The sequence below is a fragment of the Sebastes fasciatus genome, chromosome 8 (assembly GCF_043250625.1).
Source record: "Sebastes fasciatus isolate fSebFas1 chromosome 8, fSebFas1.pri, whole genome shotgun sequence".
Lineage (NCBI taxonomy): Eukaryota > Metazoa > Chordata > Actinopteri > Perciformes > Sebastidae > Sebastes > Sebastes fasciatus.
This window is the reverse complement of record NC_133802.1, coordinates 16,415,151-16,443,052: the sequence shown is the minus strand read 5'-3', so window position 1 is coordinate 16,443,052 and position 27,902 is coordinate 16,415,151. Positions and strand designations below refer to the sequence as shown.

Genomic DNA, 27,902 nt, shown 5'->3' with positions numbered 1-27,902 from the left:
TGTGGCCTATAAAGGTCAGCTGTCAGCATCCCCCCTTTGTCTACTTTTATCCATTTACTTTTCTCCAGTCTTATAAGGAATAAGATAAGATAAGATAAGATGAACCTTTATTAATCCCCAGAGGGAAGTTCAGGTGTCAAAGCAACAACATCAGCAAACAGAGTGAATCACAGGAGAGGTAAAGGTATACAACAAATATAAAAAGCTCATGTGTCACCCTCCCTTATTCATTCACCTTACTTGGAAATGATTAAACTTTCGTAGCAAAGCAGCAACAGGAGGAAACCGAAAGTATCAACTAGCTCAAACTTTCGCTTTCGCTTCTAAGAGCGCACTTAATTTTTAGGTACGACTTCTGCATTTAACTTGAAGGTCTGTTTGTCTACAACTTTTATTTTTATTTTTTTTCAATATAAACTGCATTACATTTTTTAAGCTACAGCATTGTGATTAAACTCATGTTAGGAGCTGGAGCAGCACCATAATTAAATCAGGATTTATTTGTCGCTTGCAAGGTGGGAACGTTTTTAAACTGCTCTGAGCTGGTGCCACAACTTGGCACATGTGAAGTGAGGTTTTTGTTCCTGTTAAAGACGCCTGTCTGTGTTTGTTGAAGATGGAAGCTAAGATGCATATGAAAGAGTGGCTGGTAACTCAGATAGAGAGCGGGAAATACGAGGGACTGTGCTGGGAAGATGGGGACAAAACCATGTTCAGGATCCCGTGGAAGCACGCAGCCAAGAAGGACTACAAGCAGACGGAGGACGCAGCTCTCTTCAAGGTCGACGCACTGTTTCATACTCTAAAACATATACTGTGGGGAGATAATGGACAATTATAGCGTCTGTTTTGCATTTATTATGGGAAAGAAATTGATCCAGGAACGCTCGTTGAAGGTTGTTAAAGCTGTTGGATAAAACCAACATTTCCCCTTTTTTGTTAAATGTATTTATTTTAGGCCTATAAGTCCATAAACTGATTAAAAATAGCCTACAACTTGTTTTCACATTGTACACCATGTTGAGCTGCTAACGGGAACAGGTTTATAATTACATATTAGCCCAGTCGTTAAAATATATTATACTCTCTGGCTGTTTGTTGTCTTGTTAACCTTTTAGTCTCCACAAACAGAAGCAACATGAACTGCCTAACTATTTAAAAATATATATTTACGAGGAAGATTTCTTAATCCTGATCAGTTATCATTTTTGCAAAACTGTCAGTGGTTTCAAATAAACTCAGATAAGAGTATATTTAAAGAATTTAATTGGGTGCCCCACCCAAATATATTAGCCTGTATCCATTATTATTATTTTTTATTTTATTTCATTTTTATTTATCTGTTTATTTTTATTATTCTTTCTTTCTTTCTTTTTATTAATGAATTAATTATTATTATTATTATTATTATTATTATTATTAGCATTATTATTGTAATTAATAATAATAATAATAATAATAATTAATTTGATTATATTTAATTTGATTATTGTTACTATTAGTAGTAGTAGTACTATTACTATTAATTCATTTTTTTATTTATTATTATTTTTTTAATTTTATTTTACTCTTTTTCAAAAGTCTGAAAATATAGTTAAATTGTGGGTTAATTGGAGAAGTCTGCTTTAATGGATTATAATGAATTAATGGAATTTAAGTTCTATTGTACATTGGGGAAAAAACATTCATAATAAGTTCTTATTATGAAAGTTACCTCTTCCTTGCAATGCTCTTTTGCAAGGCTGTGTTGCGTAAACGTTGGTTGCTAGTCCAATAATAGAAATTGTCCACTTACTGTAATTCACTGGGAAAATAAAGTTTCATAAATAAACTTTTCTGTTTATAGCATTAACATAAAGGGTTGAGAGTGACCATAACCGTCACTAGGAGGCAGGCAAGCCTTAGAGATTGAGTTAATAAATGAAGCTAAATGCAGTCAAAAAACTTTTAATTCTGCTGGTTTAATTCTCTTAAAGGTATTCAGTAGACAGTAAAATGTCAATTTCATATTTTATCATTAAGTAAATGTAAATAAGGTTATTAGTTTCAGTATATCTCACATTTTTTAACAAAATGACACTGCTAATCAATTAACTGCAACAAAATATTGTGCATTTGTTGAAACGTGTTCAACCAGTTCTTTCATTAAATCATGTTTGTTTGTTTTTTCAACCATTTATTTATGCATACAACCTTCTAATATTTCAATCTTCCCATTCAGGCCTGGGCTGTATACAAGGGCAAGTTCAGGGACGGGAGGGACAAAGCTGACCCCACCATGTGGAAGACCCGTCTCCGCTGTGCACTCAACAAGAGCACAGACTTCCAGGAGGTCCCAGAACGCAACCAGCTGGACATCACTGAACCCTATAAAATCTACCTTATCCAGCACGACAGCGGGCCGGCCAGACCAGCAGGTAAACATGAAGACAGCTCCTCCTTTTCCTTTCATATCATCTTATTGAGCTGCTGAGGTGTGGTGTCCTCTGCATACTGCTTGACAAAAAAGCTCCACAATAAGAGAGAAAAAGGTCAATCAAAGCAAACAAAACAAGGAATGAAATGTTGGATTTGGATCATGACCGTTTCATTATTCTTCCATCAGTTTTTTGCCAATATAAAAAGAGACATTTTTGTATTGAATGGCCTCTTTTGGGTTTCTTTGATTTGCTCTCCTCAGAGTCTCCCCAGGCAAAGGATCAAGTGATCATCCAGGCTAAGAGGTCTCTAAGGAGCCCCGGTTTGCCCGACAAACAGGTAAGTTAAAAGCATAGAGCCAATACGCTATAAATTAATTAAATGTAGCACTGAACTTGCAATATAAAGACGGCTCAATAATTCTGTTTTATCTTTTATTTTTTATCAGTGTTTATTTTGTGTATTAGAAACAGGCAGAAATCAGAGATGAAAATCAGATTTTGATGACATAAGTGATAGTACCACTATGAGTCAGAGATGTTAAACCGTACATATATAGGGGGTTCAACCATGTATTGTTTATTTAATTGCTTTGAAGGACTTTGTATCAGTGGAAGCATTTTTCTGAGCTGTCTACATTTGAAGAGGACTTTATACTGTGGTGAACAACAGTATACTCTTTCAAAAGGAAACGTTTGGTTGTGTCGGGGGGGAAATCAGTTAAAAAAACAAACTCCATGCTGTGTTTACTTAATTTTGGTTTCTGTTTTCGTAGCTTCATTGTCAAAAGGAGTCATTGCACGCAAGTAAAGAAGAAGTAAAACCATGGACTGGTAAGGGTTACACACACAAACTGGTTCTGCTCTATAAAATCTTTATGGAGGATCCAAAGCAAAGAATAGGAAACTCAAATGATCAAGTCATCAAATGGTCATCATCCCAGTCAAAATATCCTTGTTGGCATAGTAGGGCTTTGGCCTGGCATTTGGATCCCATTAGAGCAATCCAAACAGAGCCTGATGACATTTGTTCATTTACCTCATACAGGTAAGTGGTTACCCATATGGGTCTTTAAATGGGCCAATACCGGCTACAAATATGATGTTCCCATGAAGTTCACAATGTGGGCTTTGAGTGAAATCTCTCAACAGCTATTGAATGGAATGCCATGAAATGTGGTACACCGACAGAGTCGATATACTTTATTGATCCCAGAGGGGAAATTCAAATTTATGGCTGCAGACTCAGTGTTGTTGTTGTTTTTGTTGGTGAACCTTTAAGCTTAGTTGAATTTCTTGTTTGGTTTGGGTAAAAAGGTTGTAGTTGGCCTTGGCGCAATCATGAGTATCCCCACTTGTATCCCACCTTTGGCCCACATGGGCAGATATACTCGGGGCCTATTTGGATCCAATGAACACATATTTATGGACCCCATTTGGTTTGTAGAAATAGGACCTAAATGCTGCCCCATGTTGGGCCTATATCTACATTTTGGTAGGAATTTTCCTTGTGAACTTATTTTTAAAAACAACAACAATAAAAATCAAATCGTGCAGCCCCATTGTGGTGTCCCAATAGACATACAGTATTGAGACAGTACTGATTGAATAATGTCTCTGTTCTGCTTTAGATGATCTGATGAGGGAGCACATGTATTGTGAGCTCACAGGAAAAAAAAGTCTAACCCAGAGCCCTCCTGCTCCCATAATCTTCATCAGTCCTACACTTACTATATCAGGTAAGCTTATGCACAGAAAAAACAACAACAATTTAACTGGCCTTTGCGCTTTATGACCTGGAAAACACGTTGGCCTTTTGTGTGTACAGACCTCCGTATGCAGGTGGTGTTGTTGTACCAGGGCCAGAGGGTGATGAAAGTGACCACCAGGAGCCCAGACGGGTGCTTCATCCTGCAGGGCTGCGTCCCTTTGGGAAACGAGCGGATCTACGGGCGCTGCACCGCCCAGCAGCTCTCTTTCCCCTCCCCGGGCTCCGTATGTCTGCCGTCAAGCATGGCTGAAGCGATGAACCGCCTCCTTTGTCATCTGGAGAGGGGCGTGCTATTATGGGTGGCCCCAGATGGGGTGTTCATCAAGCGGTTCTGCCAGGGCAGGGTGTACTGGAGCGGTCCCATGGCCCAACACGCTGACCGGCCCAACAAACTGGAGCGAGAAAAGACCTTCAAACTCCTTGATATACCCACATTTCTCAACGGTAAGGCAGTGCATCTATTAACAAACATTTAAAACAGTAACAACCTACAGTTAGTCATATAAATCTAGCTGGAACAGAATATGATGTGTTCGAAGAGAGACTGTTTGGGATACTTTATTGCTGACATTATTGCTCTATGCAAAGAGGCAATATGTCTGTATGATCAAATCAGAATATTCCAATATGAAATGTTTGTGTACAGAGCTGCAGCGCTGTTTACAGGGGAAGGGACCTACACCTTCTTATGAGATCGAGCTCTGCTTCGGAGAGGAGTATCCAGACCCCAACGCACCTAAAACCAGCAAGCTGATTATGGCGCAGGTGGGTGGAAAAGGGTCATCTTCTCTTTTGGTTGTAGATAAAATGTCCTATTTCTATTTCTTTTTAATTTTATACATGCACTCTAAATTAGGGATTCAATTTAGAAATGTCTTACTTTGACATTTTGATCTTACAAGGACTCTCAACACTGATGAACGCTCCCTTTACAAATTCTGTTTTATCCCATCAGACAGTGTTCATCAGTCTGCACCCAAATTGGACAAAAGGAAGTGCATGTGTTTTGAACATTCAAATTAACCGAAAATTCTCCCTTCCTTCTCTCTCATACCTGCATTTAAATCTCTTGTTGTAGTATTTCTATGAAGTGAGTGAAAGCAGAGTCTCAAACTGTGATGTGAATTGCGTGTCAGTGTGATTTGCTGTAAAGGAGTCGATCCACCACATGAATTTCTCAAATGCCAAACGACCATGAGCTTGGATTTAAAAAGCTCTATTCTACCCGATTTTGTGTTTAAAAGTCAGCTTTTTGATCTTTGATGAGACCCTAACGCTTCCTGCATGAATGCTTCCTGCATGAATGCTTCCTGTCAGTCCTAAGTGTAGCGGTAGTATTTTCAGCCACCAGTAGAGGTCCCTATACGCATACTGATTGTGTACGACACTGTGTCCAGGTGGTGCCCTTGTTCGCAGTGGAACTGCTGCAGAGGTTCAACCTGGGAGAGATTGAGGAGAAGCGGCCGACTCTCACCTCCAGCACAGAGGGAGAGAACATGTAGGAGGACAGGGGGAGCTACCCTGCACCAGGTTAGCCATGAACAATATACATGTGGAGTAATGAAGGTTTATTCCTTCCCTGTCATCATCATGAAAGACACTTTAAGAGCAGAGCAAACAATGCTCAAATGCAAACAAAGAGTATCGTCGGTGGAGTACGATGAAGAAACGAGGGAGGTGTTGTATTGTAGACCTATTTGCAATGCATAAAGGGAAATGTTTCTGTCCACCATGCAGCTAACCTGGCACGAGTTATCAGCTATTGATAAAGCAAACATCTTTTTTCACCCAATACCATGATAACATTCTATTAATGTAAAAAATGTGCCTGTATATATTGTTAACCTCATATTAAACATCTGTATTAAATGATAATTTATAGTACTTAACAACACATGCAGAGAATAAATTCACACCTTTAATTAAATCTATAAAGCTTTTTTTCCTTTATTTCTAGCGAACATCATATAACAGATTCACAATTTTTAAAAATATACATTTTTTGTAGCTATAACATTTAAAAAGAAAAATCAACAGGTAAGAGTTTTCTTTTTGAAAATAAAATAAAAAACAAAACACAAAAACTAAAGTGAGATTGTGTGCTGAATCAGAGGAGATACCCGTATCTGAGTTTAAAATACTTTCATCGTTTTCCCTGCCTTCAAACAAATACAGTACGTAAAAAAAACGAGATGGGAACAGAAGCGTACAGTACACGGGGGGTCAAGAGTATTCACAAAGCATCATGTTCCAACGTGTTATTAGCACCATTACTCTTCAGCCATACTGCACTTTTTTACTCTTTCCATCATTCAGTCTTTAATGGAAAAAACACCATGAGTGTCGAGGCGATGTGGCACAGACCTGTCTGTGTGGGTGGGATTGTCTGTTACGCGGTTTTCATTAGTGTTCTCCCTTTCTCAGAGATAATGTTAAGAACATATTGGAGGTAATGCCTTGACGAACAATCAATCATTTGAAATGACTCCCAGTGATGAGAATAAAAAAAGGCGAAGAGTTGCTCATACATTCACCTTGCCTGCCCAGGCCGACATGTAGACGTCGGCTCAGAAGCAAGAAAAAAAAATGCATTGCAAAATTGACAGAGAGGATTGCATTAAATCTGTTTAGCATATTTACTGTATATAACATCTGTAATGTAATATATATAGTCAACTTTTTGTTCATATATATCTGCACTTCTTCAATAGCGTTTACTTTCATTAACACTGATTGAAAATCGATACCCTGCAGAAAACACTGTCAGTAAGTAGGTGTGTGGGACAACCATTACAAAAACAGAGTGAACACAGACAAGTGCTTGATTGTCTCACTAAATGTCTTCAGTGTGTCTGTAAGGAGCCGTCCAGAGATCATCCAGCTGCTGCTCCTTTCAGGTCTGTGCTAAGTAAGGTTGAGGGAAGGAAAGGAAGGGAAGGGAAGGGAAAGGAAAGGAGGGTGCAACGAGGGCCAGACTAAGGAGGACTAGGTTAATATTTGGGGGCAGCAGTGTGGACACCCGTAAATTGCGTTTTTTTATTCCTTCCCTGCAACCCTACCTTGAGGTCTCTCCATTGTTTGTCTTGGGTGCAACAGAGACAAGGAGGGTGTGTATGTGCTTATATGTGTGTGTGCATGTGTGCATTTCCAAAAGTTTTTACTGCCACTTCATCAGCTTGGAGCCATGAGGTAAATCCAGGAGGCTTTCATCAGTTCCGGTTGAGGGAAGTGTATCCGGGGCAGACCAGCGCCGTTTGCGTGGACGCTGCTGCTGCTGCTCCTGAGCAGGAGGAGGCTCTGCAGCCAGAGCGCGTGGAGGGGTCGGCGCGGTAGTAGTAGGAGGAGGCGGGTGGTGGTGAGGAAGAGGGGGAGGAGGAGGTGGAGGTGGCATCTCCTCCCTGTGCGAGGCTTCTACTGCAGCCCTGGAGGAGAGTTGCGTGCGATGGGCCCTGGAGCCGGTGCGCGTGTGTGTCCGGTGGGTTTGGGTGGGAGTCGGCGTGAGAGCCAGGCAGACGTCCCCCTCCATGAGCTGGCGGCAGGGCAGGCCGTACAGCTGTGTGGTTCTCTGGGGGCAGCAAGAAGACCAGCCTCGGTCTTGCACAAAGAACGGATACTCCACCAAGACCTTCAGTAACTCCTACACAAAACCACAACATTGTTACACACTCAACCAAGAGGTCTCTCATGTCTTTCACTCATTATCACCACAATCTGACTTTGAAGTGTAATCAGCGTAAGGAGTTAAACTGATAAAAACATCTGCAGGCTACTCTGTGACTGATTTGCACTCATCTTGTCATGCAGTTATTCATGAAATGATTCCTGATTATGCTTTAATGTACATATCTGCTACTCAAGTGTAAGAATCTAGAGAGAAAGCTGACCTGAGTGTTGCGGTCTGTGAGGTGGACCTGCAGGTGACTGAAGCCCTGTGCGCTGCTGGGGGAAATCAGCAGCACGGTGCAGGTGCTGAGGTGGAACTCTGGGGAGGTGTCTGCGCTCCTCAGGAAGTCCTCGGTCCGCAGCTCCTCCACCCGCTTCAATCGACCGCTGGCCAACTCGATCAGAGAACCCTTGGTGAAGTGAGGTAGGAGCGCAGGGGTAGGTGGGTGAAGGGCCGGGGGCGAGGTGTGAAGCTGAGAAGGAGACGACTCCCTCCCTCTGTCTCGTTCTCTGTCCCGTCGTCTCTCGCGCTCACTGTCTCTTTCTTGGTCTTTGTCGTGTTGTAGGTGCTTCTCTTTGTCTTTAACTCGCTCCCTGTCCCTTTGTAGGAGTTTGTCTCTTTCTCTGTTTTCTTGGTCTCTGTCCCGGTCTCTTTGTGACCTGTCATGGCTGTTCGGCAGACCCAGGGGTGAGTGTGGCGAGTTCCTTAGATTGTGCTGCTTGGGTCCTGGCTCCCTGTGCAGGTTGTACAGAGCTGTTCCTGAGGGGCTGTAGAGCGGGTAGGCCTGGACCTGAGGGCTGGGGTGGCACACCGATCCCAAGGAGTAGTAGATCTGGGCTTCAGCTGGTGTGACCCCTAGGGAGTCCAATAGTCCCCCTCTACCTGCCCTGGGGACTGGTCCGAGGGGATGGGGACTGGAGGAGAGTAAGCTGTTCTTAACTATCCCATGTCTGTCCTGCAGCGAGGAATGTGGCTCAGGGCCCTCCTGAGCTTGAGAGTCTGGCAGAAACGCCCCCCCAGAATGGACGCGGGATATTAGATCCTCCTGCTGTCTCCGTCCACCGTTGGTGTGGGAGCTGTGCGGACTGATGTCCAGCCTGGTTCTGCTGCTGTCGTTCCCGTATTCACCTGTGAGCAGAGGCCCGGAGATTGAGGCAGTCCTGCTGCCTTGACCATCCAGGCCGTTGGGCCTCTTGCTCAGGTATCTGTGTCTGGCTTCGACAAAGCTCGGATCTTGATGGTAGAGAGAGTGGTGGCTAAACAAGTACGACGGGGAGAAGAGAGAGGAGCTGTTGTCTCGCCGGCCACTGTTGATGTAGGACCATATCTCCCTAGAGTCGGCCGGGAAGGGAGTCTTGAAAGAGGAGGCGGAGGAGGAGGATGGGGAAGGCGGCAAGGAGTGGGGCCCGTCCCCTCTGAGCCACCTGGAGTGGTGCGGCATGGGTGAGGGGAGAGGATCATCTCTCCAGGCGGGAGACAATGAACCCCTCCTGTCGCCGACTTGCCCCGGGAAAAGGGGGAGAGAGACAGAGGGAGAGTAGCTCAGGTGCCATGGTAGGGGCAGGGGGAGGCCTGGCGCTGGAGCAGGAAGAGGTGGAGGAGTATGTAGGAGATGAGGGTTTGGGTTAATCAGAGCTCGCTCCCTGTCACCGGCCTCCCTGCCTCCCTCCCCTCCCCCAGCGCTGGACCGACTCCGGAGCGGCACCGGGGGTTTGAAGTCGTCCAGAGGGATGTGGTGTTCCGCCGATCCTTGTCGAGACTCCCTCTTCTTTGGAGGGAGGCACTCTTTGCCGCGGTCGGGGCTGGGATTCATGGGTGGGCTCCAGCGGGCACTGGGGGGCCCCCTGTGTGCGGGTGTAGGCTAGGTCACATGGGCTTCGCGGGAGAACGGGGGGCGCAGACAGAAGGGAAGGCTGCTACACAGCATCACTGTCAGATCACTGTTGGTTCGTTTGTACTGAAGCGCCACTCACCTGGAGAGGGGGATGAAAGAGGACAGAGACAAGAGAGTTAAAAAAGGAGGGACAGAAGAAAGAGATTACGCATGAACACAGAGAAAGGACTGTCAGTCTGTCAGGTCCTGGCATCGGTTGTAGTTTCGCTGTCATTCCGGTCAGACGTACAAACAAACATTCAGCTGCATCAGACAGATGGCGAGAAATCAGCCAGTGACTCCCTGTTATACTTTAAAAAGGTTAGAAAGCTTTCTGATAGCTGTCACTAATTAATCATTACCTATGTGCACTGCGGTGGGACTGAAACTACCCAACTTACTCGCTTCATTCAAACACATTACTCCCACATGTGGACTAAAAATACATTCTGCAGCCAATGAAGTTCAGAGGCAGAGCAGTATATATGTGTGTAACGCACACACACACACACACACACACACACACATAGAGCGCTCACAGCAGGAGAGTTTTCATCTCTGACTCTCGGGGGATGATTGGAATATGTAGATATGTTTTTGTACCACTTTCATGAACCACCCCCACGACACCCTAGGGTGTTCTCTGTATTCTGTGTGAGCTTACTACTAGCACCCCCACCCCTTCTCTTTCAGACACACACACACGCGGGCAGCATCAGACACACAAATACTCCCTCAGGCGGCTGTACTTACTCCCCCAGTGATAGGCAAAGCTGGTCACCACCCACCCGAAAGCTGACAGAAACACTGTTGATATTGCCACCAGTTGTTGTGGATACAGGATATGTGTCTTTGCATATTAATTATGTGTCACAGCAGGGGTGTGGGGAAATGTGTGTGATTGTCTGTGTGTGTGCCATGTTTGTGTGCATGTGTAATTTTTTTTTTTTTCCTGGTAGAAATGTGTGAATGTGTTTATTTGTTTAGGTCTCTGTGTGCGTGTGTGTTTGTGTTCGAGTCCTCAAATGTGTCAGAGATTTTGCAGCCTTGTTTCATTCAGTGAGAAGTGCGGGGGAGCTCTACTAATTCTTCTCCAAACGTTTTAAATGAGCTCTTTTGAAGTGATGGTTGCCGCGCGCCCGCTAGCCCAGCTGTTCCCTCCACCACCACCACCACCACCTCCACCGCCATCGCTGCTCCCGCCGCCGCCACAACACCACAGCACCGTGCTGCCACTCAGCCCCGCGCTCACCCGCAAGTCTGTCTCAACAGCCTAACAACTCCCTGCCGTCTCACCATCCTGTCACCATGGCAACTGTGTCCACACACGCGCGCACACACATCCACTCGGCGGAGAGAGGTTAGATGGGGATACTCCATGGGAGAGGCGGGTAAACTGTTGCTCATCAAGTGACTTGGTCCAAAAACAGAATAAGTGTTGGAGTGGAGCAAGCTGTTTGTGCATCTGAGTGGAAAGCTGCAAACTGGGTGGTGAGAGGAGGGGGATTTTTATTGTCCCAGACACTGACAGGACGGGTGTGATGGAGGAGAACGTGGGAAATGTTTGTGACGAGCTGTTAGGTCAACAAACATGTTGCTGTTGTTATGTAAGTCCAATTTAAGTGACGTATTTTCAGTTCAGCTGAAAGATAACATGGCCTTCTGCAGCCTGAAAACACCCAGTGACCTTTTGGGTTCATGTAAATAGTTATCTTGAGATGAAATGCCTTCAGACGGCAGCAACAACCCTAAATCTTTCCTTCCGTAATCCATACACATCTTCATTTATATTTTTCCATCAGTATGCTTCCTAGAATAATCAGTTTTTTCCTCAAATTAATTATGCTGCATATTTTTGTATCTATTAAATGTGACAACTAGGGCTGCAACCTACGATTATTTTCATTGTCAATTAATCTTTCAATTATTTTTCTTGATTAATCGATTAGTTGTTTGGTCTATTAAATGTCAGAAAATGGTGAGAAATGTCTATCAGTGTTTCCCAAAGCCCAAGATGACGTCTTCAAATGTTTTGTTTTGTCCACAACTCAAAGATATTCAGTTTACTGTCATAGAGGAGTAAAGAAACCAGAAAATATTCACATTTAAGAAGCTGGAATCAGAGAATTTTTACTTTTTTTTCTTTAAAAAAAAAATTACTCAAACTGATTAATCAGTTATCAAAATAGTTAGTGATTAATTTAATAGTTGACAACTAATCGATTGATCAATTAATCATTGCAGCTCTAGTGACAACCAGTTAATATCACGAGAGTAACATAGCATCAGTACCAGCAATTTATTAACTGATTAGAAAGAGAAAAACTACTATTAATTATCAAAATTAAATTTTGACAATTAAAACGAGAAGAGAATAAGCAATATCAATACTTTCCCACATGCCACCCCCAAAAGAACTTTCAAGTTACACACCGTATTCACCGTATTATGACATTTTCACTTCTGCTCTACTTCGGCTGCACAACAACTTGTCTAGAATCCAGACTTCTTACATTAAAAAAAAGAAAATATCTGGTTTCGGTATTTGTCCTCAAATGACTCCCTTGTCATTTCGACAGCCCTTATGAAAAAGGCTGTCAAAATAGACCTAATGTAAACTTGCCAAAAAAAAAAAAAAAAAAAGTACAAGAAAACAAAGAGCACAATTGTGCATGTGGAGGAGTTTGCAGAGAAATGTCTTCTAACAGAATACTCCTACACTGTGCAGACAGGAGAGCTGGAGTTTAGCTGGAGCTGCTGCGCTCGTAGCATTTACATATATAACGTCTGACAGATCACAGGCATAATTATCCTTCCAGTGAAATACGCCTCAAGACTTTTGATTTGCTATGTAATATTTATAACATAAATGCAATTTATCCATAAAGTTGTTTTTTTTTGTTGCTTAAAGCTGATACAAATAGAAACTGTCTGAAACAGTTTGTTTGTTCATATTCAAATGCTTACATTCTTCAACTTTCTCACATGTGACATATCTATTTGCACCGCTCCACCTCATCCCGCCTTTTCTCTACATGCATTTCTCAGGAAATGTCACTCTTGACTCCTCAAAAAAAAACAGAACTACACAATATTAGTCTATTTTTTCCTATTTTGCAATCAAATAAAACATCCGTTGCAGTGCAAATTGCAACAGAAAAGAAGTCTTTTTAATCCAAAAAGAGCGGTTAGAGAACGTGGGAGCAGGCAGACAGGTTGATGGGAGTTTGGTACACTAGTTGAGATGTGACGTGAGACTGACCTTAGTGCGGGCTGAGCAGACGTCCCAGTCTTGGCAGTCATTCATATTCCAGTCCTCCCAGAAGGGTCAACCCACTCCTCAGCTCCTCACTGTGTTCTACACAACTGCTACTCCACGGCACTGCCGCAAGTTACAACACCCGCGGATATCAGCAGCCTCCAGCTACACACTGCCTCTGATCTCTCTGTGTGTGTGCATGAAATAACAGCAGCGAGCCCACCAAACTGAGGGAAAGAACTGAGAGCCTAGCTATCCGTCTCTGTGTCTGTTGTGTGTGTGTGTGACTGTGTGCGTGTCAAGAGTGTGTGTGAGTGTGTGTGTGCGCTTGTGTGTGCAAAGGGCTGAGGAAATGAGTAATATCTAGCAGTGAGAAACATGTCTGCTATGCAGAGCCACACAGGCAGACCAGTTGCTGCTGCCGCCCACTTGCTTTAATCACAGTGAGGGATACAAACATACATACACACACATAGATACACACACACACACACAAATGTACACACACAAACAGTCAAGAATGCAGCACGTACAGATTATATATTGGGCAGTATATGTTGACTATATGCTGCCTTTGTGCTGTCTGAAGGTATGCTTTCTGCTCAGGTTTTTACCAGTTTAATGTATCTTTTAACATGAAAAGTCAGGAATAAATGAATTAATCAGACATGAAATCATTAATTTATATTTCTGAGGACATGTTGGCACATAAAAGAGAGGGAGGGATGGGGGGGAGGCAGAGAGACAGTTGATGAGAGACAGGGAGGGACGTGGTAGGTTCATCCTACACACACTCTCAGACTTATAGGCTTTTGCTGCTGCCTCTGACTCAAAACTAAACCTCACACACACACACACACACACACACACACACACACACACGCTAGACTTGTCTTTTGTGTTTTTCTGAATTCACGTCCTTTGTTCTCATCAGAGCACTTGGTGACGAACCTGTTGTTAAAAGAGCTTTTATGAATAAATTTGATTTGACTTCATATGCACGCACACACACACACACACACACACGCACACACACACACACACACACACACACACACACACTCTCGCGCTCATACGCTAACAGGAGCACCGCAGGAGAGCTCTGAATGATTTGCCTCAGTGATTCAGTCAGTGCAATGTGAAGTGTGCTGGTATGGCTGGTATGGCTTATTAGGAGTGAATTGGCGAGAGCGGTGGAGCTCATTCACGGCGAGAAATCAGAAACTTGTCAGTACGGAAACCTTTTTACAAAATAATAAACAGACACAAGGTTGAAAATGCAACTCTACAACCCCGTCGGCTCCTCGTCAAAGAAACAGGGCCAAGCCTCAGTTCAAACAAGCTTATGTTAATTATGAAATGCAATAAAGGCACGGAAACATAAATTGGAGCACGGGGGGGGGATAGGATTTAATGAAGCAATCAAATCATTATTGGTGTTTAATTGTAAAGAGCAATATTTATGTTATTTATTTCTATGGAGCACTCCAGCCTTTCAACCGCAGAGCAGACTTGTATCCGCCAGTGTTTGGGAATTAGAGGTTAACCTTGTCTAACTTCTCAACCTCAATAGAGTGGAAAGCTAATCAGATTTGGATGTGTGTGTGCAGACACATCAGCTCGAAGGCCACGCTGAAACATCCTCTGCGAGGTGACAATTGCCAAGAAAGTCTCCTCTGACATTTAGGAGAAAATTACTTTTATTTGAAGTGAATGCTGTTTGAAAATGAGGTTGTGTGGGCACAAGTGCTGTCTGCTCTGGTATTCTGCTGCATTTGTGTGGGTTCATTACAAGTATCACAATTAAAAGAGTAAAGATACAGAATTTCTCATTTTGGAGCATTTTTGGATTGAGATTTAACAATATTGTGAGATTTTTCTTTTGATAGTGTGACCACTTGGTTTTGTTAATGGAAAACAAAGGTAACAGCACTATCTAATTTTAAGGCAATATTTAAATTAGAAAAAAATCTGAAAAAGATGAATTCATAATCAGTGAAAATTATCAAAAGGCCAAGGATTGCAGGTTTCTTATTTATTAAAGCTGGTTTACACACAGGAAGTTGTTCATTTCAATGTAATTAGTTTATTTTAAAGATTAAAAAACATTAATTTCAATGTACAGTTGATAGCATGTAAAAATAAAGATGTCAATAACATGTTTCCTTGAGTATATTACACAAAGAAACCCATTGATCATAAGGTGTCAGGGTTGACTTGGCAAATGTCCAACACATAATTATACAAGATAAAAAAACAAAAACTATTTAAACTCAAGGTTGCCAATTAGTGAAAAATCATAGTTTGCATTTTTAATATAAAAAGGAAATAAATGAAAGGTTTGAAGCAAGTAAAATATAATTTCCTTCTAAATATCATTGACACCTCTGCGCCGTGATCAGCATTTTAGTGCTAATAACAATAATTCTACATAAATCATATAACTACTGTAGTGAGTGTTTTTGATATAAATTTACACATAATAGTCCAGTCATAGTGAAAGAGGAGGAAATAGAGCAAGGACCGGGCTCATCAAAGGCTGTTTACTACAATATAGAGACATAGAAATGACTGTTGTGCTCTACTTGTGCATGCACACTTTGATATTTAGCATATTGAACATGCACACACACACGTAGACAGGCAGACATCAACACGAGCAAATACACAGTGAGTTGTGAGCACGCTGTGCTGTCAATCATTTGTGGCACCACTGAGAGTGCACTCTTTCTCCATCTCATGCTTGCTGTTACTTTCTGTCTCTCTCCCCCTCTCTTTGGCTTTGCACTATTTAATCTGTCCATCACACACACACACAAACCAACACAGGGTCAGGCCGAGACAAGAAAGGTCAGATGAGTCACACTACACACAACAAATCAAAAAAGGGGTCAAAGACACGCGCTACAGGTGAGACTTTAGAGAGCGGATTCCCTCCCTCTCCTCAGCAGCGTCTATTGAACACATAACCATCTTAGCTTCTTGTTTTTTTTGCAATCAAAACGCCATTTTGCTTTTTTTCTCCTCCCTTCCTCGTGCGTAGCCTCGTATGGGGTGTCTGATCACGTTTCAGGCTGAGTGGGGGATCTATGATGGACGCCTGATGCAGCAGAAATTTGTTGCTGAATGTAACAGATCTGAACAGAGGGGAGAGTAGAGGAGAGGAGGGTGGCGGGTGGAGGACAGGGCTGCAAGTAAAGAATTACATTTACTCTCGTTACAGTAACAAAGTCGTTTTTTTTGTGTACTTGTTTATTGCTTCATTTTATGGCTGTCAAAGTTAAAGCGATAATAACGCATTAGCGCAAATTTGTTTAAACGTCGTTAGTTTCTTTAACGCATTAACGCAATCAATCTTTAAAACTAGAGTGAAGATACTGGTATCATATGAAACTACAAAACCTCAAGAATCCATTGGTACCATGTTATACTAGCTGGTCTTGAAAGAGGTTAAATAACACCCCAAACTTGCGATACATTTTGACAAGGAAAACTGTCATAGCCATTTTCAAAGTTGTCCCTTGACCTCTGACCTCAACATATGTAAATGAAAATGGGTTCTCTGGTTACCCACGAGTCTCCCCTTTACAGACATGCCCACGTTATGATAATCACATGCAGTTCACACTGACAGCTGTTGTTGCCTGTTGGCCTTGAGTTTGCCATGTTATGATTTGAGCATATTTTTATGCTAAATGCAGTACCTGTGAGGGTTTCTGGACAATATCTGTCATTGTTTTGTTTTGTAATAAATATATACATATTTTTCATAAAGCAAATTACAAAAAAGTAATAATAACTAAATAAATAAAACAATAAAGTATTTTTGCCCACTCCCATGTTGGTAAGAGTATTAAATACTTGACAAATCACCCTTTAAGGTACATTTTGAACAGATGAAGAAATTTGCGATTAATCACAATTAACTATGGACAATCATGTGATTAATCATGATTAAATATTTTAATCCATTGACAGGCCTAGGAATTTTACTTCTACTTAATGTCTAGGCCTATTTATCGTAGAGTTGTAACAGTATGAGATTTTCACGGTACGATAACCATCTCAGAAAATATCACAGTTTCACGGTGTAAGGTATTACACCATTTTTTATTATTATTATTACTATTATTATGAATAATAAGAATAGCATGTAACTTTAATGTTTTTTAACTAAAGCATGTCAGTTTACATGTTAGCAGCATTATAGCATATAATTAACTACTAAATTAAATTTAACAGCTGTGAGCTTTTAAAATAATGTCCTATGATTTTTAACAATAACCATATACTGTAGCTGCACGACAGAGCAGCCAGACTTGATACCGGTATACCGTTACAGCCCTAACAATTATTGTACTTTGCTGCATTTCAATTCAAGCAAAAAGTCACATGAAAATGTCCTTGATAAACTCTGATAAACTTGTGTGAGAATGAAACAGAAGAAATGAGGATATGTGCAATAACATATGCTGATCACTCTGTGCAATAATTATATGATGCTGTGCAACAATTATATAATTATCTGACAAAACTGTCATCTCATCAATATACATATTGTATTTTTTTTTATCTCTTTTTTTATTGTATTATCTATTTTAGCACCAATGGTATTGTCACAGATCTAATTTGGTTGTACTACACAATGACAATAAAGGGCTTGAATCTTGAATCTTGAGATAAATCAGCAGCTACTGTACAGCAGAGCAGAAGCTGCAGGTGTGTGTGCTGCCGCAGGAGGGCAGCAGATCTACACTCCGGAAATGATGACGTCACAAATGTTTGTTTATGCCGACGTCACAGGCCGGTGTCACTTCAAGAAACAATCAAATGACGGATCACATAGAGCGTGTGGTTATAATTAGCATTATTGTATGTCGGCATTGTTAACAAATGTTGCATCTTTCTTAATAATTGACACAAGTTAAGTGACATATCCACGATGTTCGTGACCAACAGCAGTGGCAAGCTCGGGAAAGCTGGCTAACATGCTAACAACAAGACGCTCAGACAGGTGAGAGTATCAACAACACACCTGACTGGTTTCTCCAGGTGAGAAAATCAACAACCAATTAGTTGCCTAGCAAAGTAGTGTGCGTGTGTGCGCTCTTCGCCTGTGTAATCTCTCCTTTGCTGTAATCATGTTTTTTACATTTATTCTTTGATATTGCAATGTATTGTTATTAATTGTTTTTTATTTGTTTGTTTGTTTTATTGACACAACAAACATTAATTACTTCTTTATTGTTTTCTTCCATTTACATGCATGTTCTTTTTAAATATCTACATATTGTAATTTGCGTAATGAATTGTATATATGTATATATATATGTTTTTGTTTTTATTTTGTGCTTTTTTATTTTTATTTATTATTGAATTGACGCTTTGGCAATATTGTTCACCTGACAGTCTTGCCAATAAAGCAAATTGAATTGAATTGAATTGAATAAGTGGAGCTTCTGTTGTTTACATGGTTGGTCTGCTTTGGTGTTGATGTTTTTATTCTGCTGTTGATTCTAAAAGAAGTTTTAAGGCGCCATTGTGACCATTATAGCTCGTTTAATTTATAGTTGATCATTTTCTGTTTAATTGTCTAAGCTTTGTCTCTTTTTCTGGTTATTATTGTAAGGCTATATACTGAGAAAGGCTGTTGTATATTTATTAAATAATTAATAATAATTTGTGGTATGCACAGACTGCAGAATGCCCGTCTGTTGGTTTGGACAGAAGCTGTCTTTGATATTGTTCCACTTGGGTATAAGTTGACATTTAATGCAATTTATTTTGTGACCTAAAGATGTTCTATTTTTTTTTACACAAGTACTTTACAATAGTCTAGTACTCTTTCCACCGCTTCGACCATTGCCATGGTAATCAACCTACAAATCAGTATTCGAATGCTTGTTTTTATATATATTATATATATATATATATATATATAATATATATAATATGTAATAATAATGTGTAAATCCCCAAAAGCCCATGAAATATCAATAATCCCACAGCATTATTCATTATTCATATTTAACATTAGTCATTGTTAGTTATTCTCAGACATACATTGCTGTTTGTTATGTGTAGAGGCGTGTGTGTGTACAGTAGTGCGGCAGCGGCACTGTCCCAAAGCTTCAAATACCTTCCAATATTTCTCACTGAAGCTTTGAAGCCCAAAAAGTTGTATTTGGGACAGCTCTAATAGATAGATAGATGGATAGAGTTGGAGACAGTGATGGCGGGAGGAGGTGGTGAGGGGAGGAGTGGAGTACTACTAGCCGTGTGTGTGGTGGCTTACTCCACAAGGAGCCTGGCTAAGCTGATAAAAGGACAGGGTGATACGGGGCATAGCTTATTGGGCAAAAGGCCAGGTCAGCCTTCAGCGCCCTGACCCATTCTTCAACAGGATGAGCCAGCAGCACTGCACGCAAACACTCACTCTAAGACTGACTCTTTGTTGAAATGTGCTCACTCATGACAGACTTGCACACTTTCCCCCTCGGCACAAACTGATCACAATATCGGCTGTTTTTTGATGAAGAATAAGATCGACGGTGTCGTGCAGCAAAAATCACCAGAATATACTGCCTTCTAAAGTTGTAAACAGAGTATGCTAAACACTGACAAGACGAGAGCTGATTGGAGGAGAGCGGAGCAGTGTGAGTGATTCAGACTAGATGGTGACGCCTGTAATGTATTGCTGGGTTAATCCCTGTGAATCCCAACTGGTACGGCCTAACGAAGGCTTAGTATAGTTCTGGGAGGAAATCCCCCCTGTGTAGTGGTACAGGCCATTAGCCCCTTGGGTATAAATAGGGCAGCTATGGCTCCTTAAGCTGGCTTTTACGCAATATCAGTTAAAAATATGACTTGACTAATTACATGCAGGTCAGCCAGTCAGCAGAAGCAAAAATTCCTGCGCCTCGCTCTCCTCTTCATCTGACCACGGCAGACTACTGCAGTGTTCCTCTGTCTCTCTTCCTCTGTGAATGCACACATACTGCTCATACCAGCGAGCACGCAGAGGTCAGCAGGGAACAAGTGGAACAATTGACAGATACTCTGCAAACCTTGTGGCTGACATTTTCTTAGGAGGGTGTTAAGTTGTTGTTCATTGACATTTAAGTGTCTACTGATGGGAAACTCCCATTTTTGCAATTTTCCACTCGTCACATAGTGACGCTTTTTTCAGGACCCCTTGGTGTCACTTTCTAATGCATTGAGTAGCCCACAACATCAAACTACTGTTGCAGTAAACAGCTGGATATAGTGTTGTGAATTCAAACAAAAACACTTGCTTAGGTTCAGGAAAAAAATCCACTTAGTTACGTTTGGGAAAAACATCATGGTTTGGCTTAAAATTACTGCATTTGTAAAGTGGAAGTGAAACTTAACTTTGTGAACACAAAGACAAACGACACGTTGTTGGTTTCACACAGGACACAAACTGCGGTCTCCTGGATGAAAGCTTTGTGTTTGTTGGACCCATCTGCCACCCCTCCCACCTGCTAGGGCTGGGCAATGTGACCAAAATCTTCTATCACGATATAGGTCATTTCATATCTCAATAATGATATATATCACAATTTATTACACAGCTGTGTTGAATACTCAATTCTGATTGGTCAATCACGGCATTCTAATGTCTCCAATTCCTCTATAACAGACCGTTGCTATGTATAGCAGACTGATGCTTATATATAGCAGACCGTTGCTATGGGCACAGTTCTGATGTCGTACTCTGGCGGACCGTTTTTGTGTCAAAATATTGATTTCTTAAGTATGTAGCCGTGTAATAAGTGGGATAATGTACAGCGAGCAGGTTATTGCTGTGAAAGAATATTGTCTGTGCTCCGGCTGGTGCGATGCAGCATCGCCCTGTCGGGGATTCTTTCACAACAATGACTGGCTCGCTGTACATTGTCCCTTACATAGCATGTTTTCTGGTGATTCAATAAATAAATAGTCTATACGAAATAACCACATGGTAAAGCCTATTTTTGTATACTCCTGTGTGAATGAAATACTTGACAAATGAAAAGTATGGAGTATTTTAAGTAATTCAAATTAATTTTAAAAACTTGAGGGCAAAATGAACATAACAGTTTTAAGTAAAAAAGGGTAGAAAAAAATAATTAAATATAGACCTAGCCTCTATCACTATCAAAAGATTTACGATAGACATTTTTATATCATTTTGACGATATATATCGTCATATTGCCCAGACCTACCACCTGCCCTGCGTTTTTTTCCCGCTCTTTTTAATTACTTTACCACACTCTCCGACCACTCTCTCTTGAGTGTTTGATACTGACGTGTATGAGTTTACATTGTAGTTACTTTAAAGCCCGGTGCGTCTCTCACAGACGCCAAAGCGTGCCTCGTGCATTGCTATCACACGCCGACGGGCATCACAAAGCAAGAGAACGGGCTGGCCATCTGCACCAGCTACATTTTCAACCACAAAGAGATGATCTTGGTTTCAATTTGTTGGCATCATATGCATCACAAAGATGTAAAAAAAACAAAAAAAAACATGACAAAAACAACAAATGTGCCAGGTTGGTAAATTGACAGATATTCTTAGGGAACTGTAGTGATGCCACATTATGCTGCTGATGTACAATCACGCTTTTGTATTTCCATTCTTAACTAGTTTACCAACTTCACTGGCTCACAGATAGCAGTCCTTCTCTAGTTTGTGACATGATTAGCCCAACTCAGAGCCCTTGATGCGAGTAGTACTCACGCTATGAGATCAGTGGCTTACAAGGGAGGTTGAGGGAAGAGGAGCGAGAGAAAGGAAGAGAGCGAGAAGAAAGTCTGATGGGGTAGAAACAGCTTGAAAGAGAGAGGGCAATGTGTGTGTGTGTGTGTGTGAAAGAGGAGGGGGATTACTTTTCATTCCAAAGATTTATTGTTTTTGGCGCTGTCCCCTGACTGCGACTGACTGTCAAACTGGGTTTTTCTGTTGGTTCTGTAGCTTAGCAGCAAAATGTCAGCAAGCTGTAAGCAAACATGGTGATGACTTCTCCGCTGAGAGAGCATGGCCAGGTCTCACGTTGGCAGCTCAAGTGCCCTTCATTTTCAGAGAGACTGTCTAGACTGGCTTCACAGATACTGTCTGGAGTACCTTTATCACTGCCGGTATTCAAGGCAACATTGCTATACACTGCCATTATTGCTATTGCTCTACAACCCCTCCCACACCAAATCTGCTGCCCAGCCACACACACTCATTTACTCAACACGCGGCTTATGCTGTTTGTTATAGAGGGTGCTGCAAATTATATTGAAATAGGATTGAGTGGGCTTAATGCGTGCTTTCACAATTAAAATAGGGAGAGTCCCACTTGAGTGAGAACCTTTATCACGCGGCTATTTGATAGACTCTGTTAATAATTATCACAAAAAAAAGCAGTCAAATTGAATTAGAGAAAGATGTTTTGCTTAATGATGCGAAGGATAAAAAAAAAGGAAATGAATAGGGAAGGTAATACACAACTCGAGGACAGGCTTTCAGGACACTATTGACGCTATAAGCTACAGGATGTCTCAGATGTTACACTTTCTGTACAGTGATACTAAAACCGATACTGTGCAATATATTGTGTTTAGTGCACGTCGGGTCTGTCTGTACGAGGGAGCAGGTTTACCGATCTACTGATGCTCCGGCAGGCAGAGATGCAGGCCTGGCTGAAAAAAACTGTGGGTGTGAGTGGTGGGTGGCAGGGTTTAAAGGTCGTTGACCCCTATTGTAGATGAAGTGTGGAGGAGGAGGAGAATATGCTGCTTGATCATACACAAGGGTTAGCGAGTCACGGCCAAAGAAAACAATCCGCGCGAACACAAAGAGCAAAGAAATAGACTCTGATAACTGACAGATTACATGTTTGCAATAGCACGCACACACACAATTGCACGCATACATCAGTTCACCCGCATGTGGGTCTAAAGCATGAGTGTAAAAGCATCCTATGAAATACCACTTCCTGCACCTCTCTCTCTTGGGACACCCCCCACCGACAGGTGTGTCTGTCACCTTAAAGTAGTCTGGCACAGTGTCAACTGTACTCAAACACCTGCCTCTGTTTGGGATTATTCATCACACTCCTGGCTCCTCGGCTGAGCTCCCGAGCCAATTCTCATACCCTTCAACTGTGAGAAGAGTGCTGATCCGGGAACAGTGGGCGTGGAGGTCCCCTTGACTGATTCAAAAACGCCGTAAACGCAGAACTAATTCACGTTTACCTCAGGAGAGATTTGTGCTATACCATTTGAGCTGCTATACTGTTTCCTTAATATGTTAATTGCGGATGTGGAGCCCTATATGCCTGTGTTGACGCATAGCAGATATATTACTTTAGTATAATTCTAAAATTGTGTGAACTGCAGTTTTTTCTTATACAAAAATTAAAGCTTTAGTGGGTAGAAATGGAGCAAATATGATTTAAAAAAAGTTATTTATATAAAACGGTCACTGTATCCTGACAGTAGTGCATGAGACAGGTAATCTGAAAAAACTCATGTTCCTCTGTGTCCTCCGGTGCTCCTGATTGCATCTGCAAGATTTCATTAGACCGGAGGAAAACAACCAATCAGAGCCGAGCTGAAGCCAGCCGTCTCTGAGCAGCTGTCAATCACTCACGAACTCCGATCAAACGGTCAAACTAGGCAGCGCTGATCAAATATGAATCAATATTGTGTTACTGTAATGCCTATTTCTCACATAAAATGTTTTCAGAAACATCTTGTAGTGTACTGTTTAGCTGTAAAATGAGAAAGTTTGTGAACCGACAGCCATGTTGAGATCAGTGGAGGAAATACCAAGCACCGCCCACCAGACAGAGCACAGCCAATAGGAACGCTTTCTCTGAAATGACCTGGGATTGGCCAAAGTCTCGCCTCAGATCTTTTAAAGCCTGAAAACAGAGCCATGAGGAGGTGCAGAAGCTTTAAAGGAAGTACACTACGAGTTTATGGTAGGGCAGCTCAGTTTTTAGAAATGTTGCGGGCGTTTGACTCCCTTTCCGTTCTGTGAGAGGATGACATGCAGAGTGTGTGTTTGCCCGTACTGAAAGGTGTGACTTTGAGCAACATTATCCATCACACATCCTGAAATGACCCTGGCGAGTGTTTCCCTGCTATCTGAGAGTCTGAAGAGGAACAGGGTGGTAAAGAAAATGAATGCACGAATGAGGTTACGTGAGGTTACGTAGCCGCAAATGCTAAACTGCTGCGCCCACAAAGGGTTTTTAAAGGTGATGAAAGATGGAAATTTTCCCTGCGCTAACATATAACATACATACACAAATCCATGTAATCATGCAAATGTGCAGTCTCTGCGTGAATGTACGCTTCACTCTCCAAGTTTTCCCTCTTTGTCTCTTTCACTTTCAGTCCCCCCCCCCACCCCACCCACTCTCTGTCTTTCCCTTTCACTCAACTGGCTGGCTGTTTGAGAGCACACACTCAACGTGGGTGAGAGTGCTAGAGTAGAGTATATGACTGTCAACACAAGGTGCAGGGTGTGTGTGTGTGTGTGTGTGTGTGTGTGTGTGTGTCTGCCTGTCTGTGTGGTGCTGTAGGTGGAGAGGCACAGTAGGGCGTGAAGGAGCGCTGTGATAATGACAGGCCATGCATTATATAACATGCAGATTGCGTAAGGAGAAGATTATTTTAGGTCCAGATATTGAGGATGTATAAGTAATTTTTTTTTAACGTGGGTGCGTATGCCCACCTCTGAGTGCAATGTTTGTGTAAAAATGTTCTGAAATGTGCTCATTTTTTGCGTTTTCTTTCGAGGAGTGCGTGTGGGTGTAAGTAAACTAAGTGTATTGTGTGTTTGTAAGAAGGGGGCATGAATGTTTTCAGATTTCTTTCATGGCTATCTGCATATCAAAACAAGTATGTGGGAATGCTGGCACTTTTGTGTACAGTGTGCATAAGGGTGTCTTTATTGCGAGCTCCCACTCATTATCACTTTTAGACTTCAGAGAGATCCACTTTAAAAGGGGGGCTGATTTCTCCGTGTTGGGCGCAAACCTCGTAACTTCCAGTTATGATGATTTTTTTTCGTGTTTGAGCTTGCGTTGGAGAGGGAAAAAAACAACAACAACAACACATGCTCCTCTGCGGGCTGAACAAGTTTTTTTTATGAATCTCTCTCTCAGCCACTCAGGCACAACACAAGGTTACGGTTCTCTATAGGATGTGTTGTGTGGAGTCACAGAAGTGAGGCAGAGCAGAGAGAGTCTCCGTGTGCCGCTGCCTCCTCTGTGCGCCTCGTTCCATGCATGAGTGTGCCCCTGTAAAAATAGACCTCTTAAAGGGCCAGCAGCCACTCAACCTTCTCCCACAAGCCTGTGCTGCTCTTCAGGGTGACAGTACTCTAAGAAACATGGGATGGGAGAAGAACATGCTGTGTTTGTCATTCAGCCTAAAGAGACAAGTTGTCTTCCTGTGTCCCACGAGACATAGAAACATACCTACATTCAGTTTATCATCTTTACATCATTCATGAGGGTACTTCTCTGGAGTCATAAAACAAAGCTCCAGGTTTATATGAAGTTACTATATAACACATATTAAACACAGGAGACCTGACTACAGCTAGAGCCCCATCTTAGCTCACTGTTACACCACACATGATAGTGACAAATCCAACACCAGAAAACGACGCATAAACAAATTGCTCCTTTGCATATGAGGCACACTTTGTAATTGTGCACTCAAGACGAGCATTTCACGACGCAATCTCTCAGTGACACGTAGAACTACCTGTGCACTCCAGCTACTTGTCCCGTAATTGAAATAAGTGAATTAAGTCAGCGGGGACAAATGTTGTACGTCTCAAGACATCTATAGGTGAGAACTGTTTGAACCTGTGAAACGCTCCTATATATGCAGCATATGGGGTATCACTGCAGCAGAAGGACAGCGCCTGCTGTAGCAGAAATAGACATACAGAAATCATAATCGTGCACACTGGCGTAGTATTTCTCCGTCGAGGATGGCGAGAAACGAGGAGTGCTTCGAGTGGTGGAGTCAAACATAGCTCCGTGTTCCCAACAGAAACGGGACAAATTTAGTCCTTGACCATGTGGTGTTGTGAAGTTGTGATTAAAAATTAAAGGTGACATTGGAAGTTCTCTCAGTTTCCTCATGTGTCTTGTACACTGGTTGAATAAGAAGTTAGATTACAGATGCACCTGCACACCTGCTCATACTCCCTTTGATTGCATGAGACTCCCCCCCCAACAACATCTGCACCTCATGTTTTCTCTCTCTCCTCCTCCCTCGTTGCATCTCTTTCCAAATTTTCCTTGGCTCGACTAACCCCACCCTCGCCAGTCTCGTATCCGTGTCCCTCCTAGTTTAAGCGGGCTCCTCCAGGGCCCCTGGCTATCTCTGGACCTGGGCTATTTAAGCCCACTGCTCTAATTCTGAAAGTCCTGATCTGCCGTCATGCTGAGTGATGAACCTCCACCTTCCTCTCTCTCTCTCTCTCTTTCACTCTCACTCTGTGTGTCTGTCTGTCTTCGTCTTCCACACACACACACACACACTCCTTGTCTCTGGATCTGTCACCCTCTCCCTCTTGTTCACACTCTCTCTGTTATGCCCTTCCACGCGCACTAACACTCCCACACGCAGGTGCCAATTTACATGAGCGTATACGCTCATTCACACACACACACACACACACAAACACACACACGCCACACACACATTTCAGACATATTTTCTCCCTATAATTAACCCAGCTCACTCTCAGGATGACATGCACCTACAGAAACTCTCCTCAACCTGTATCTCACAGCTCGGTGTCCCTTCATTCAAAGTTGCCAACACACCTGCGCTCCCTCTCTCCTAAACACACACACACACACACACACACACACACACACACTCACTCAGAGGAGGAGGAAGCGGTGTGGTCACATACCTCGCCGGGTGCCTTTGCGTAGCAGGTAGCAGAGAGTTTACTCATTGGATCATCAGGCGGCAGCAGGCACGTAGGAATATCCAGTTTTGAGACTGCGAGTCTCTTCCTCCTCTCTACTGCTCAGCCTCCCCTTCCTTCATCCTATTCCTGCCTCTCCTCCTTCTCACTCTCTAAATGCCTCTTTGCTCTCTCTCCCTCTATCTCCCTGTGAGTGCGCTCTCTTTCTCTCTCTCTCCCCAGCTTGCTTGATCTCTCCAGCCCCCTCCCTCCCTCCTTCCCTACCTCCCTCCTCTTCCTCTCTCTCCTTCGCTCTAACTGACACACACACCTTCTATCTCACCCGTACAACTTCAATCATCCCTCTGAGTAAGTCTCTCTGACACACAGTGACACTTGATAACTTTTTCTTCCCCCTGCCTAATATGCTCCCTCTCTCTCACACACTCTCTCACTCTCTCTCTCTCTCTCTCTCTCTCTCTCTCTCTCTCTCTCTCTCTCTCTCTCTCTCTCTCTCTCTCTCTCTCTCTCTCTCTCTCTCTGCCTCTCTGGGAGTGTATAATTAGACAGAGCTCAGTGGTAATACAGTCAGGCTCATTGTGGGAGCCTTAGCATTGCTGCTCATGTTTGGCTGATAGCCCAGCGGCTTCACTCATTAACCTCCCTCGAGCTGCAGAATGGACCGGCCCACGGCTCGCAGCTATTTGCTGCAACACCTCAGCCTCTTAGTCCCATCAGCCAATCGCAGCCCACGTGGATGATGGCAAAGGTGTGCTGGTCGGGCACATGGTACTAAACATAATTGCAAAGTATTGACATCTCAACACCAGCTGGTCAAATGTGACACATGTGAGGATTTCATTACAGTCATAAGTAGTCACTTCTCCTTTAGGTTTAATCACTTGATCATGATTTGCGTTCAGTGGCATCATGTGCTTTTCTCTCAAGCATGAAACCACAAAAGACCACTCGCAC

The 27,902-nt window shown here is 42.4% G+C and overlaps 2 protein-coding genes across 3 annotated transcripts; one reads left to right on the top strand and one right to left on the bottom strand.

The window, feature by feature from the left end:
• Positions 1-121: 121 nt before the first annotated feature.
• On the top strand, positions 122-6,123 carry irf10 (interferon regulatory factor 10). The gene is made up of 8 exons (XM_074643825.1): positions 122-781; positions 2,222-2,417; positions 2,681-2,757; positions 3,194-3,251; positions 4,049-4,156; positions 4,246-4,632; positions 4,835-4,953; positions 5,586-6,123. Exons 1-8 carry the CDS (start codon positions 617-619, stop codon positions 5,688-5,690), a joined length of 1,215 nt encoding a protein of 404 aa, XP_074499926.1. The 5' UTR covers positions 122-616; the 3' UTR covers positions 5,691-6,123.
• LOC141772628 (uncharacterized) lies at positions 6,105-27,587 on the bottom strand. 2 transcript variants are annotated; one of them, XM_074643822.1, is made up of 3 exons: positions 26,931-27,587; positions 8,073-9,825; positions 6,105-7,825 (listed from the first exon to the last, which is right to left on the bottom strand). In XM_074643822.1, exons 2-3 carry the CDS (start codon positions 9,663-9,665, stop codon positions 7,346-7,348), a joined length of 2,073 nt encoding a protein of 690 aa, XP_074499923.1. In that variant the 5' UTR covers positions 9,666-9,825; positions 26,931-27,587; the 3' UTR covers positions 6,105-7,345. The 2 variants fall into 2 exon arrangements, with proteins under 2 accessions (XP_074499923.1, XP_074499924.1); XM_074643823.1 differs by lacking the exon at positions 26,931-27,587 and adding an exon at positions 12,988-14,087.
• Positions 27,588-27,902: the final 315 nt, after the last annotated feature.